We start from the raw sequence: 14,688 nt of genomic DNA, 5'->3' as shown, positions 1-14,688 counted from the left end.
TGCTTCTGGCTAGCCTGGGTTCAGTTGGTTGCAAGCAGGTCTGAACCAAATTTGGGAGGGACGGATGAAGTGTCCTAATGGGGACATGAGAAGGGCTGTAGAACCTCTCTGCTGCTTGTGTGACACAGAGTAGGTGGCACACATCCATAACCCACATCATCTGCTGAAAATGAGACCCTCCAGTCAGACAACTCTCACACCCCCCAGAAGACTCCCATAAGCCATGCAAATGTGGGCTTTGATTTAGTTTGCCAGGAATGTACTGGCCATTTTGCCATGTCTGGACATAACTCAGTTGATTAGAAGATAAATAACTTCAATGAATTAATAAATTAATGGTTCCTCTGGACTTCTGATTTACTAAACACACAGTGTTGTTGCAACAGCCCCATTGAATTCAGGTGCGTGATTAGATGGTGAACGCACATGCACAACCATTTTTACCCATAGTGCTGCTCTCACAAGTGAGGGTACCTAGGATCCAAGTCAGAGCTAAACAAAAAGGGTTGAACCAGTTGCCTACCAAAGAGACCAATGTTTGCTAGCCTTACTTACATGCAGAATTATGTAACAGTCTCCTTCAAAAAAAGTCCCATAAGCCTTTTCAGGTACAGGAACCATCTTCATATTCTGTAAGGAAATGAGTGTTCGCGTCATTGGTAGAACTTCAGAGCCAGAAGGTGATTTACATGAAACAGGACAGCTGGTGTGCACGAAACACTATGGTGACAATCAGGGTTTGGAGAAGGAAGAATCAGGGCTGTGCTTGTGAGCTGGGAAAAGCTACTTCTGGAGGAAATCCCAAAAGTACTAAAGGGGTGAGAAGAGTCAATTGATAATGCTGTTTAGACAGATTGACAAGTATTTCTCAGTCTCCTTGCCCTTCTGCAACCCTGTAGGTCTAGAGCAAGAAGACCTGGAGGTCAGGCTGAAGTGCTCCAGAGCTTGCATTTGTAGGGAATTTCCCAGGAGAGTGAGCACATCTCATCCTAGGTTTAGTTTTGGGGCATTGTTTTTACTCAGTACCCATTAAGTTCAAGGATAGCTTTCAGAGCTTTGTCAGGATAACCACTTTGCCAGGAATTCACAGCAACTAGCAGTGCTTAGAAAAGACAGACTTGAGGACACTGATGTGTCCCTCACCCCTCCAGACCCTAATGGCACACTTCATCTGGTACAAGTGCACAATTAACCAGCAATGCCTGCCCAGTGTAGGTGCCTGGATGTGTCACCCACCAGTACACGTGCAGCTCCTGGGTTTCCTGGAATTAGAGACATACATTCTTCTGGTGGCCTGACTTGTTTCCCAGCATACCAGCTTGACCGTTGTGAACTGACACATCTCTAATTACAGATTCTCTGGGAAGAAGCTTAGTACAGTGCTTTGGAGAGAAATGGAAAGGCAAAGACCCTGTGATATTTGGAACACAGCTGGGACCTGTAGAGTGCCACCACCACTTGGAGACAGGTGCTGGAGCCCCTTCCCACTGCTCCCCTGAGAGGACTCTGCACCTCAGTCTATGCCTCCTCTCATTGCAAGGGAATGTTGTTGGTGAATTTGGCCAGAAAAAGGCAGAATTGAGCACACAGCCTGGATCCAATCCTAAACCAAATACCACCTCAAGCAGAAGGTGACCTTTCAGGATGCAGTATTCCTCCTTGCAGTGACCCATTGATCAGAGTAGGAAAGACAAGGATGAAGTGCAAATAGACTCCATGGGATGCCTTTGCTGCAAAAATGGGTGCCTTCCCCATGGCAGCTGCTGGTATGGACTATGGTTACCTATGCATAACCACTCTTCTTGGTGAAACAGGGAATTAAGTTAGGGTGAGGTAAAGCAGCCTTGCATTTGTTCCTGAAGAGGGTGAGAAAGCCTCCAGTGCTGGAGGAACAGCTTCAGTCCCACCACATTCATGTTTCCTTAGTCAATATTATCCCTGTTTTACAGAGCAGGAAACCAAAGAAATAACATGTTGAAAGTTGCATAGGCAGATATTGGGTCTCTTGTTTGCCACTGTATCTTATCTATAAGATCCTCTTTTCCCACCCAGATTACTTCAAGAATATCTCTTTCTTGAAACATATGCACACACACATGTGCAGAGGACATATGCCATCATTGCCTCTTGTCATACCTCTATGCCCCATATCTGCAGTCCCAGCTTTCTTTCAATAGTTGGGAGATTCATGTCACCGTCTGTCATCCTTCAGTCTGAACTAGAAGGGAAAAGAGGAAGAAAAAACAGAATAACTATATAATTAGATACAACAGTAAGTGTGCTAGTCATGCTGGGTTCCTTTTACCGTCAGTGGAGATTTAATACAGAAAATCCACACCTTGAAGTGTCTCTATCTCTCTGATGATTATAAAGAAAGCACACCTGCAGTTATCAACGACTAGGTGGGATGAACCCCCATTCCCAGGCTATCCATGCTCATGGGGGTTCAAGCAAAGTGTGGGATCACAGCCTAGAAAAGACTGGATAGGATACCGTTGTTCTGGTGTGGGATTAATTTTCCCTTGTTTGAATAGGTGGAAAGGATTCACCATGGTGTTGGATCTGACATCAGTACTACTTTGTTCCCACCATGGCATGAGGGGTGGCAGAGACAACAGTGGGCCTCCAGGAGACACATGCCCTCCTGGAGGTCCCTAGGCTCTTCTGCCTGTGTGGGGAAGAGGTAGGTTTCAGGTATCAGTTGTCCACTCAAAGGTGTCTGGGGACATCTGAGATGGTTTAGGTATCTCCAGCTGCCTCTCTGATGGGTGAAGGTCTCTCATCTATCCTCTATCATATCTACCAGCTGTGAAAAAAAAAAAAGAGGACTACCCTTATCTATGCTCCCTGTTCCTACTGCTTGGATAGCTGAAGGTTTGCTCAAGAACCAATTTCTGAACCCAGCTTGTTTAGGGCAACATCCTGAAGCAAATCAAACCCCAAATGAACGTAAATGAAAACACTGGGTTATATCCTAGAAGAGCTGGTTGGCCTGTGGGGCATGGCAGGTGCCTCCCGAGGAGCTCTGATCTACTGCAGTGGCCACGGGATGGATTGTGTTTGTGTAGGAGCAAGACCCATATCAGCCTTTCCCATATGAGTCAATCCTGCTCACAAATCAAGGCTCAGCTTCAAGAGAAAAGACGGCTCACTGATTTCTGTGTTTTGCATTCATTTGTTTGCCAGCTCACTCCTCTGATTTGCATTTGCTCATGACAGACCGAACAATTGTACTACGTTAAAAACAACAGCAACATGATTGACTGCATTTTCTTCTCTGTCTCTGGACTGGTTGTAGGCCATGGCCTCTCCTGCACTCCTCTGCTCAGCTGTAGGAAACTGCCTACGAGAAGGAACGGTGCCACGGCTGCCTCAGCTCGGCAAAACAACTGAGCCATGATAAGATGAAAAATAAAAAAAGCTATTGTATAAAGCCATGGAACAAGATTCTTCTGAAGGAGGAAAAGAAAAAAGACAGATGATCCCTTGCCAGAAAGCGTGTTTATTGCTCGTGTTATGAGAGCATGGTGAGACATGCTGCACTTGTCACCATAAAGTCAGAAGAAGAGATGATCCTTCTCCTGAGTTTGCACACTGAGTAAGAGCACTAAAATTGCTTTTCTAGGCAGGACCATGGGTCCATCCAGATCTCCCACAGCCCAGAGATGCCAGATCCTGGTTTCTTGCACAGCCAGTAGAGCTGCAGGTACCTCCAGGGGTGTTTTGAGCACAGCCCCAAACACCTCTCTCCTAACTGAGCAGGCACCCACAGTCTGGCAGCACTCGGTAGCAGGAGTCAGATATGCTCACTCCTTCCTGAACACAGGTATATCTGAAGGACTGTGGAAGACTGAGTCCAGAGGCCAGAGCCTCATGTACCTACCAGGAGTGAATTCGGCAACCTTCACATCCCTCTCAGGTCCTCCAGATAGCTTCCAGACAAGAAGACAAACAGCAAAGAGGAAAAAAGACATTTTTCATCTCAATTCCCAGAAAGGTAATTGAGACCCACACAGATTAAAAGCCAGATCCAGAAAGATATTTCAGCATCTACAGAGGAGCTAGACACTTTTCTGAATGGGTTCCTGACTCATCTACTGTGAAGTCAAGGGTTTTCAGGAACTGAAGCCAAAAACATGATTCCAGTTCAGATCTTTAACAAAAGACCTTTTAATATGGCATTTGAAAGGTCCCTATCTAAGAAAAATCCAATGAAGCCTACTTCCCTCAGCTATTTTTTAGATTTATTTAGGGTTTTTCCTTCCAGCATCAAAACAGGAACAACCTGAAAACAAAGCCAGTAAAGATGTTTACATGTGAGGGAGTATTCAGGGGGGTGAAGTTTTTTAGCAATACTGACTCTGCTCCCTGTGGAAGGCAGCAGGCATCTTGTTCGCTTGCTAACAGCAAAGGAAACCGGCAGCTGGCCAGCTGTGAGACACAGCTGGCTCCCTGCTTCTCCCAGTATCCCAACCTCTCCCATCAGAAAAGTTAACCCAAAGGATGCTGAGATTCCTCTGAGCGCAGACAGACATGTTGAACAAAACCCGCTGAAAGCCAGCAATGCTCTACCAATTCCCACCCAAACCTCTTTGACCCAAAATGGGGATCTTGGATCTCCTCCACTCCTGAGGCTCCTTTCTGTATCTGAAACCTGCCCATACAGTGCTGGTCCCCACTTTTCTGGGAAATGCTCTCCCTCCCTTCCTCCTTAGTCATTAAGCTGGTGGGGGGGAGTGTGAAGCACAGACAATGTTGGCTGTTTCTTTGGACTTTCCAGCTTCTGGTGGCCAAGTTAGAAATAATAGGAATATAACTTATATAATCAGACAGCTCATTTCATTAATGATTTAATGTGGGTTTTAAATCAGATGACCCTGCCCAGACACAAAATCCAGTATTTATGGAGTAAAAACTTCCCATCTGTGCTGAAACCAGGAAGAGCAGAAACTTTTCTAATTTAAAAAGAAGAAAAAGGGATGTCAAGAGGCTTGGGTTCGCTGTGGGGTTTGAACAGAGATGTCCGGGTCAGTTCCTATCTCACTCAAACCAGTTTTGCCCAGTGTTAGGTGAAATGCAAATTGGCAAGAGCATGAGTCAACAGCCTCTGGGGCAGGAATTCACTGGGGAAAAAAAAAACGGTTACAGGGATGGACATTTGGTTCCTTGTACACAGACATAGCTTTACCTCTGAAAGGGGAAGAGAGGCACTAAAGCAGTTGTAGCTCCCCCCTTTTTCTCCACATTAGTAACATGCAACTACCCAATTTCCACCTCCAGGGCCAGCAACCCTATTTCTGCCATTTCATGGGACTCTCACAACCATGGAAAGAGAAGACAAGTTCACACCATGAGCATGGGCTGAGAGGTGGCCACTGTGTGGCAAAGACAAATGCTGGCTTGGAGCTGCTCTGCTGGGTCATCACCACTTCATTAAGATGCTATAAATTAAACTGCAAAGAGCAAACGCTGCTCTTGGGTGAGGCCAGAGGACCTGGAAACCAAATGTCAGTGGCTGGCATCTTGGCTGGATGTCACAGTAGGAACAACCTGGAGCCTCCAGAGCTAATAGTAGAGCCTTCCCTAACACAATCTAGGTAAGAAAGCTGGTGGGTGAGGTCAGATGGGTCTCTGTTACACCCACTCCCCTTCACGCACTGCCAAAATCAGAGCAATACTCCTGCTTCTTAAATATGATTCCCATCCCCTTTCCAACCAGCACAGTGTGGGGAAAAGCTTTGACTTCATGAAAAACTAGATGACTAATTAAGTGTCAAGGTCACTCCCAAGATTGGTTAATGAATAACAGTTGGGGTGGAAGTGCCAGCAATCACTACTTCATTTTGGTCAACCTGGTACATGTTGGGAAAGCAGACCTAGCAGGACATTTCTTCAGGCAGACGCAGGCTGTTTGGGTGCGGAGGGAAAATAAGGACTGAGAAGGGGCATAGGAGATCATTTCAAACTCCTGAAGTACGTTCTGAATTAAGCCCGATTTGGCTTGTCTGGGTTTTGGCGGCACACTTACTGGGCTGTAGTCACGGTAATAAAAAAAAAAACAGTGAAATGACTAATGCTCTGTACAGCTTTGGGAAAATAGGAAGCAGCTGTGGCTCTAGCCTTTCCAGGCTGAAAGGCCTAATTATTGGGAATACTTGGACTGGCATTAGATGAGGTAAACCAGGGCTTTTGAATTGCTTTCATTGTCTCCATTATAGTTGGGCATCTGGGCCCAAGTAGGTGCCATTTTTTGTTTGCACAGAGGACAGCAGTTAACCCTTGTTTTGCCTAGAGGAATGAAATTCAATGTTGAGTTACCTTGTGTGGGTCATCCGCTACCACTCAGGACCATTGTTTTGAACAGTGACTGTTTCTAGTGAGTGACTGTCCACAATACAGCACTCAACCAGTATAAACTGTCTTTTATTTTCCTGTTGCAAGAGGAGAAAAAGTGGTTTTCTGCTCACATGGAAATTATAGGTAGGGAGGTCCAGCAATGAGGCTTGTCTTCTCGCTCATGTTGTCACACACTCAGTCACATGACATCCTCCTTCAATTTTTTTGGCAGGAAGGCAAAGTTTGCATAGGTGAGAGCACCTGTGACATACATGTCCATATGCATATGTGTGTGATGGTGACAGCTCCTATCCTCTTGCGCAATCACAGGAAGGGTTGCAATCAGAGAAGCTGAATCGCATTACCCATGTTGGATGTGCTGGGACGTGGTGATAAGGCAGGGAATGGGAGATATGTTTTGGAGGGTGGCAAAAGAGGAAAAAGTGTAACTCGGCTCACCCTACTCCTCTAAGTCCTGTGAGGTCCAGGTTCAGAAGCTCAATGTGGCTGGTGTGCCAAGGAGAGGGCTCTGCACAGACGCACCCAGCTGACCACAGAGAACACTTTGGCCTTCTTGGAAAGAGCTGTTGCCTGGCAGCTAAAATTACGTAAAACAGGCCTTGAAATAAGATGCTATTTCTGATCATGGTGGGCAATTAAATATTGGAACAGCTTATTAGGGAAGCTGGCAGGCTTGTCTTTACTTAATGTCTTTGAAATGAGATGGCTAAATGGCCAGGATGTGCTCTCTGGGCTCAGCTCCTTGGGGTCTGTGGCCACAAGTCACTGTTCAGGTGCTGCACTTCAGCAAGTTCCCATCAGTTTGGCATTAAGGCAATAGAATGGATTGACCCACATGTTCAGCCACCTCCACCAGTCAGAAAAGATCCCCTATCCATGCTACCAAATCATCTGGGTCGATCGTGAAAGGGGTTGAAGGGCTTTTTTAGTCTTCTCTTAAGTAGAGATGGATCAAAACCTGGGATGGGGCATCGGACAGGATGAACTAAGATTGTGAAGAAGCTTCTTGCTCATCTTCTCAGGGTCAATGGCTCCGGAGCTAAGAAGGGACTTCACTGTGTTCAGATGGGCAGGTTTTCCCTTTTTCCATGAATGGCTGCCAGGGATCACCAGACCATGTCTCGTCCAAGCAGCTACCTGCCATCACAGTCAACTGGAATTTTCTGTTCTTTGCTCATGGGGCAAGGGCTGGGATGCTGAGGACTGAGATGCTAAAGTCTGTTCAGGGTTAATGTGAGTGAAGATTTAAGAGCCTGGGATGAAGAGGAGAACCACTGCAATGATTTTATGCTAATGATGGCCTCTCAATCTGGTAGTGCTCTATACCGCAGGAGAGATTTGAATTCCCCATTCACTAAATTCAAAGGATGCATAAACCTGCATCCATCTAGCCAAGTAATTTCTCAGTTCTGTAAGAGCAATAACTAGTTTTCCCTGTCTGACAAAAGCTGACCAGTCTCCCCAGGACCCAGTTGATGTGTCTCTTGAAACCTGGAAATTTACCCCATCCCCAACCACCATCCCAGGCATTACCAAGAAGTAGACCTTCAGTTTAGTGTGTCTTTTTATAACCTGTGCCTTCACCCCTATCCCTTTCTGGCATCTCTGACTTAGTAGCTTATACACAGTCTTTCCCAGAAACACACTGGTGCTGTGAGCCTTTACCTTTCAGCTCCTTGTGAGCCACATGCAGATGGGCTTTGCACTAATTCTCCAATCCTACCATTGATCCTTACTTAAAAACAAGGAGCACAAGGAAATACTAGGTTACTGGGAAATAACCACCTTCCCAGTTGCAACAGCCCTCAATCTGTATCTCATCTGTCTCTTCAAATTCCTCAGAGGACATCTGATTTAGAAGGGCAGGCAACTCATGATTTATCTCCTCTGACTTTGACTAGTCCCTGCAGCCACCTCATTTCCACCTGCCGTAAATTCTAGCTCAACACTTTGCTCCATCCAGAAAATCTTGCTCATCTCTCCACACCTCTCTTTATGACCTCCTTTGTCCTATTTATTTCACTGCTGGTAGCTTTCCAGCAGTCTGATCTCCAAGCAGATGGTCTTGGGAAACTGATTTGTAGGAGCAGATTTTTCCCAAACTGTTGCCATTTCTGAACCCTCCCTCTAAAATTTTAACAACTGACTATTTGTCCTGGGAACGGTAGAGCTGTATTGTCCCAGAAAACTTCTCAACAACGTAAGAACAATGTACTGACAATTAAATCAGAAAGCCTTAACACGAGCCACAACTCCCAAGTCATGCAGTCTGAGTTTCCACATTCATCATGCTGGATGCAGAGCCTAGTGCTCAGCAGTGACTGGTGCTGGAAAAGGGAGAGCAAACTGGCTGAACGTGGAGGCTGGCAGTCCTTGCCTTGGTGTCCTATAAAGAAGGTGAGAGCACACATGCAGCTCTTGACTAACTGTTTTCCTGGGAAGTCCTTCTTCCCCTGGCTGTCTTTGAAAGCAGCAGGCTCTCCCAGGCAGGTAGCATCTCTGAAGGGTGAGGGCAGCCCTATTAGACTCAAAAAGCTTTCAGAAGCAGCAGCAGAGTCTGAGCTGCAGTAACTTCCCCCTGAGATCAGTCTCAGTGACCAATAACACTTTCAGTGCAAACCCACCTCCCTCTGAAGATCTGTGAGAAAAAAAACAGTGGCACAAGAAGCTGTTAAAAGTCTTCTGCATGCAAGCACCTTGCAGCAGCATTGCCCCTGGCATGGTGCCAGGTGCATTATTTTCAAATAATACAATGCAGCTTGGTGCACACCTACTTCAGAGGTATCCATTCCACCTCCGGCTTCTCTTTGTGAGGTTATTGAGTACAGAGCCACCCCAAGGGAATGGTGAGCATGTAGCTTGCCAATTCATTATGAACAAATCTCTCCTTTCTTTCAGCTCATTCTCCCCTGGTGAAAGGGAGAGATCACTGGCTCTGGACCAGCTCTGCACCCGAAGACAGGGCTTCGTGCCACAGTGAAGGCAGGAGTGCACACAGAAGGAAAACAAAGCTGAAGCCATTTTAATTCCTCTTCCTGGTTTCCAGAGAAGTGGTTCAGGTTAGAAATGATCTCACAAACTAACTTCTAATTACTCACCACCTCTAAGAAAAAAGTTACAATCCTCTCCCACATCAGCATTTTAACAGAGCATTATTTAATCTAATGACTGCAGGCAAGTAAAACTAGAGCTGAGACATCAGGGAGGAGAGCATGTGTGTTTGGTCACCTGTGCAAGAGCCTCCTGAGCCCTGGGGAGCATTGGCACTTCAAAAGCTTATGGGAAGGGAGAGACCCTCGAAGGAGGGCACTTTCCCAGCTGAAACTGAGGAAAGACCACTGCTTCCTATGCAGGGTTAAAAGAACCTGTAGGAAGGATAGCAGAGAGTGTTAGAGGCTGGGATTCATGCACCCTCACTTGGATGTCTTAGTTTTAGGTGCTTAAGTCTGAGGAGGACTCTCCCTGGGTGGTTCCCCGCATCCTGACATTGGGTCTAGGGCAAATCTGGTGACTCTCGGTCAGGAGGGACTTACTGTCCCCTTGGCCTATGTGGTAACCCCCCAGGTGGAGAGCCCAGCTTGGCACGCTGCACATCACCTCTCTCAGAGTGTGGTTGCTCAGTACTTTCCACCGTACACCGAGACCCTGCTTGCCAGATCTGTCAGCATGAACTGAGCCAAATACCACAAACAAACTGCAGTTAAACCCAAGCACCAGTGCGCACCTGGCTCATCCTTCTCAAAAAACAAGTCTAAGAGTTATGATTTTTGCTACTGCATATGACAGTTTTATATTTATTGTGTGAACATGAATGTATATATGTGTATACATGTATGTGTACAAGATAAAGAGCAGGTTTTCCCTGGTGCACAGTTTAACTAGTGCAGTTGAATAAGCCCTTGCTATCAGGACCTTATTTGATGGTGGTAGAGCAGGGGTGCTGGTCTGGGTCCACTCAGACCAGCTAGACAACCAGGTCCCAGAGCATTGACTTCCCAGTGGAAAGCAGCAAGGTTAACAGTAACTATCAAAAGGAAGGGACTGTTCCAGTTTTGCTCCAGTTCAGGTCTGCAAGCGTCACATCAAACTTGGGAAGAGAAACCCAGAAATTCTGGAAAAAAACAGGTTTACATTTCAGATTGCAATTGAAATGACCTGGACCTAAGCGTGGTGCTCCATAGGTGACTGCATTTCCATCACTGGCCTGACAAGATGCAACCGATATATTCAAGGGGAAGGTTTGTTTCTCAAGCTCCAAGGGAAAGCTCACCCTTTGTGTATGTTGGATGACACACCTTTGCTGAAAGACACCTAACTTGTGTCAAAGCAAGCAGGTACCAACCAACCTAACCCAGGCTTCCACATTTAAGGATGGGGTGAGATACCTTATATGAGTTTTAAGGTCTTTGAAACAGAGCCAGACCTTCATGGGATCTTCTGTCAAGGGAACACCAGCGACACCCACCTTTTTGGTACCAGTCACCCCTACTGGCATTATCCTCTAGGCTTGCACGAAACCAGAGGGACATTCAGCACCACATACATACATGGTGTGTTTATCAGTTTCATCCAGCTCTTGCAACCCAGGGTGGACTGCGAGGTCACACTTGGTCCTCCTGTGGGTGCCACTTTGTTTCCACATGCGTCTCCTCACTTTAAGCAATTCGCCCTTGAGGAACACCACCCCACCCTCAAGACACCCCATGGTTGTGTCTCCTTCCTGAGATGGCTTTTGGTGGTTGTTCTCTGTTGTGGTAGGAAAGGGGTCCAGGGAGACAACGGGGCAAATTGAGATAGGGTGGATTACTGGGAACAAGGGGCAGACGAACATGGGATGTAACTTTGCCCCTGTGGATGGATGGTGCTGGTCCTTCATGATTTTGTGAGCTAAACCCTGTGCTGCCCAGCCCTGGGGGCTCCTGCATGCCTGAGCATAGCTCTCCGCTGACACAGCACAGCAAAGAGCAAAGCCCTAGCGCATGGGACCATGCGTCTGGCATTTGCTTGGCATAAAAAGTGAAACCCAGCCCACGCAGGATCATAACACACAAATGCAAGAAAAGCATGTAGTCCCCTCTTGGCAGAAATGAAGGTCAGCTTTGAGAGAGTAGCACATCAACTACATAAAGCCAAATGAATAAAACATCCCTGCAAATAATGAAAACAGCTTTAGAAAGAGTCATTCACCCGAGACTGCCTTTTGCACCCAGAGCTGCCAATGGGAGTTTTGTCCGAGCACAGAGAAGGGAACCAGGCACCTGAAAGACTGGGATGGGTGGGATTTGCTCAGACCCAGACAGCTATTTCATAGACAGCAACAAAATACAGTGATTCAGTCTCTAGCACCCTCCCAAAGGAAAGGTGGGTATCTTGATAGTCTCTATCACCTAAAAAAAAGAATATGCTTTCTAACCTTGCCTGTTTCTTACCTTATTCAGCTGTTTTGTAAGAGTGGTTCTAAACAAAGGGCCAGACAGAAACTTACTCTTTCATCCTAGGACACGGCAACAGAACATTTTTAGGAAGGAGAGGTCGGCTGCTCTGAATAGCTCATTCCACAGGAACTGCCCAGGACGGAGCTCAACCATGCAATTTAGCATCCCCTATGTCTCATGTCTTTGACGTGGATATAAGGTAATAACAAGTTCCACTGTTACTCTACCCAGCACTACCTCAGATAAGCATGAATAGGCTCAAAGACAGATAACAAATGGTAGGATTTCTGTTTCAAGCAGAGGTCCTTGGAAATCAAGGTAACTGAATCAAATACACATCATCCGATGTTGGAAATTAACATTACAGCTCACAGGACTTTTTGGACTGAAGGATGCCAAAGACTCAGTGACAATATTCACCTCTTTACACCCAGAATGAGTGGAAATATAGTGGAAATGTATAATCATCCAGGATAAATCATAATTAGGCCCATTTCCGGGGTTGTATTATGTGGAGAGGGAGAGCATGAGAAAAGAAGTTTTAATGAGTCGTAGGCGCATGTATCCCCTTGTGACTGTACGATTTGTTTCTCTGAGGGGCCAACAGAAGCTGAAGAATATATGTGAATAAACAAAGAGCTGGAGCAGAGATATTTTGGGTGTGGTGTGTCCACACTGAAGTCCTTCCTTGTGCAGTTGGACATTTCATACATAGAAAGCCCAACCTGTTGATTTGTGTCAGTCCAGAGTGAATTTCAGAAGGCTGCCAAAGAGCCTATCCCCTGTGACAAAGGAGGGACCTTGAGGAGGGTGGTGGCGGCAGCACGTGTGTTCCCCAGGGGTGGGCAAAATGCAGCTGGGCCAGGTAGCACAAATGTATCACAAAGGCTTTCAGTGTGCCCCGAGCTCCCCTTCACTGCACAGGGCATTTCAGGGCTCTGCTTCCAAGTGGGTTACCAGGTATCTAGCTCTATTAAAATTGAGGGAAGGCTTTTGGTCCAGCAGGAGGTGCCCAGCACAGGGCAGAGCCCCAGCATCTTCCAAGCATGGGGCAGGTGTCTGAACCAGTCTCTTCCTCGGCTGGGGACAAGCAACCGCAACATGGGTGGTGCCGGAGGAGCAGGCTGCAGGACAGATCTGGCCTGAAGTCATGGAGTCCATGGTGCATCTCCTCTGTGTCACATGTCCCACACCTCCCTGGGGGGTCCAGAGCAGAAAAGGTGACAACCTCCAATGCTTAAAGTCCAGAAAAACTTGCACAGCTCCATGGAAAAGATCAGGAGACACTGTCAGCATCTTCAGCATCCCTGGCCATTCAAGAGCAGGGGTTTACTGTCTCAACTCAATGAAGAGCCCCAGGATACAGGGTAAGGCAGGAGACCAGGGTGACACCAACAGTGGCCATGGCATGAAACTTTGCTCCCAGCTGGAAGACCTTGGCAACTGTTGCAACAAAGTCCTGCCTAGGAAATAACATCACAAGGGCTACATGTCTGCTGGTGGGAAGCGAGCCCGAGGAGGAAAAGGGCAGCCTGTTCATACAGGGAGGAGGAGAGTGGGAGGGGAGGCTCACCTGGGTCTGCTAGGAGGAAGGCAAGGGAAGATGGTCAGGGCTTTCCTGATCTGCACTGCACTGGCTAGTGCCTGTCCTTGCATTTGCTTCCACCTGGCATCTCAGCCAGCGCTGCAGGGAATGGTAAAACACTGCAGAAAAGGAAGGCCGGTGCTCTGTGATTGTCTAATCTCTATTTTGCAGACTCTAATCTGCCCATTTAGCAGCCGTGTGTAAAGAGCACCTGGATGATTCACCGTCTAAGTGCTGCTCTGGTGGGGCCAGTTTGCTTCGGCTGTTCTAACATTTGCTTACATCTGTGCTAGGGTAGCCTTGAGTAAGCGCGAACCTCCCACAGATGCTAATTCATATCGGTTCTCCTTTGTGTTAAATATTTATGTTCCTAATAGGCACGCCTAAGAAAAATACTGGCAAGTAAGCCTGCAGCTCAACTCCATTACAACTCAATTTTATCTCAGTGTAATTTGCATCTCAAATGAACAGGGCGAGAAAACACTCTGTACTTATAGAGCAAAACAGTCCAGCAGTTCAGCCATTAGCAGATCTATTGATCAGACTACAAGACCTATCGATGAGAACTTCCACGACTTTTTGTTGTTGCCTGGACTCATAACCCCGTCTCAAAGGCTGACAAGCTTTAAGCAAATCCCCATGACAGCAAATCATGAAACAAACCAGGCCAACTCAAAACGCCATTAACTGCTCGTTGGGTGAAATCAAAGCCAGTCTGTACAGAGAGCTAAGGGTTCTCGGTGAGCTGAGATAGCTGCTTCTTCCAACCCCAAACGGTGCTTGTCAGGATGGGCTCACTGTTTTCAGTAAAGCCACCCTGGCTTACACCAGGTGAGCAATTTAAAAAAAAAAAAAAAAATCTATTAGTTTATTTTGTTTGTTTCTTACTATCCCACAGAACAAAAGTTATTAAATAGTTCTGGCCTTTAGAAATAAAACTAAGAGGGGTGCAAGGAAGCTGCTTACCTTGCTGGAAAGCCTGTGGTGTCCTTGCAAGTCTCCCTTCTCCACCAAGCCCAGCGCCTTCTCTCCTCTTTGGTGAGCTAGTTTCAAGGCACTTTGTTTGCTGTTCTGCTACCTTGTCAGCTCCGGAACAGCAGTGTTCGGTAATTCAATCCTCTACTTAACCGCAGAGACACTCCTACTCAGAGATCACACCCATTCCCAGACTCACAGAGGGACAAAGAGGGAGCCGGTATGAGAGAGTTTCAACCAACTCTCTGCATCAAATATCCACCAGCTCTGCATTCACAGAGCAATAATGATTAAGTGCTGCTTTAATTAGAAACCTGTTTTGTCCAGATCTAAAAG

General features: G+C 46.6%; 1 protein-coding gene across 1 annotated transcript in view; it reads right to left on the bottom strand.

Moving 5' to 3' along the window:
• VILL (villin like) overlaps window positions 1-14,479 on the bottom strand; it is a 36,988-nt gene extending 22,509 nt beyond the window's left edge. Inside the window, exons 1-3 of the mRNA XM_074830721.1 lie at window positions 14,344-14,479; window positions 2,137-2,218; window positions 556-630 (exon numbers count right to left, since the gene is read on the bottom strand). Coding sequence (XP_074686822.1) covers window positions 556-630; window positions 2,137-2,205 — 144 coding nt within the window. The 5' untranslated portion in view covers window positions 2,206-2,218; window positions 14,344-14,479. The remainder of the gene's footprint in view (window positions 1-555; window positions 631-2,136; window positions 2,219-14,343) is intronic.
• Between the last annotated feature and the right edge of the window lie 209 nt (window positions 14,480-14,688).

The sequence above is a fragment of the Strix aluco genome, chromosome 1 (genome assembly GCF_031877795.1).
Source record: "Strix aluco isolate bStrAlu1 chromosome 1, bStrAlu1.hap1, whole genome shotgun sequence".
NCBI lineage: Eukaryota > Metazoa > Chordata > Aves > Strigiformes > Strigidae > Strix > Strix aluco.
Note: the sequence above shows the minus strand (reverse complement) of the source record. Positions and strands in the feature narration are given on the sequence as shown.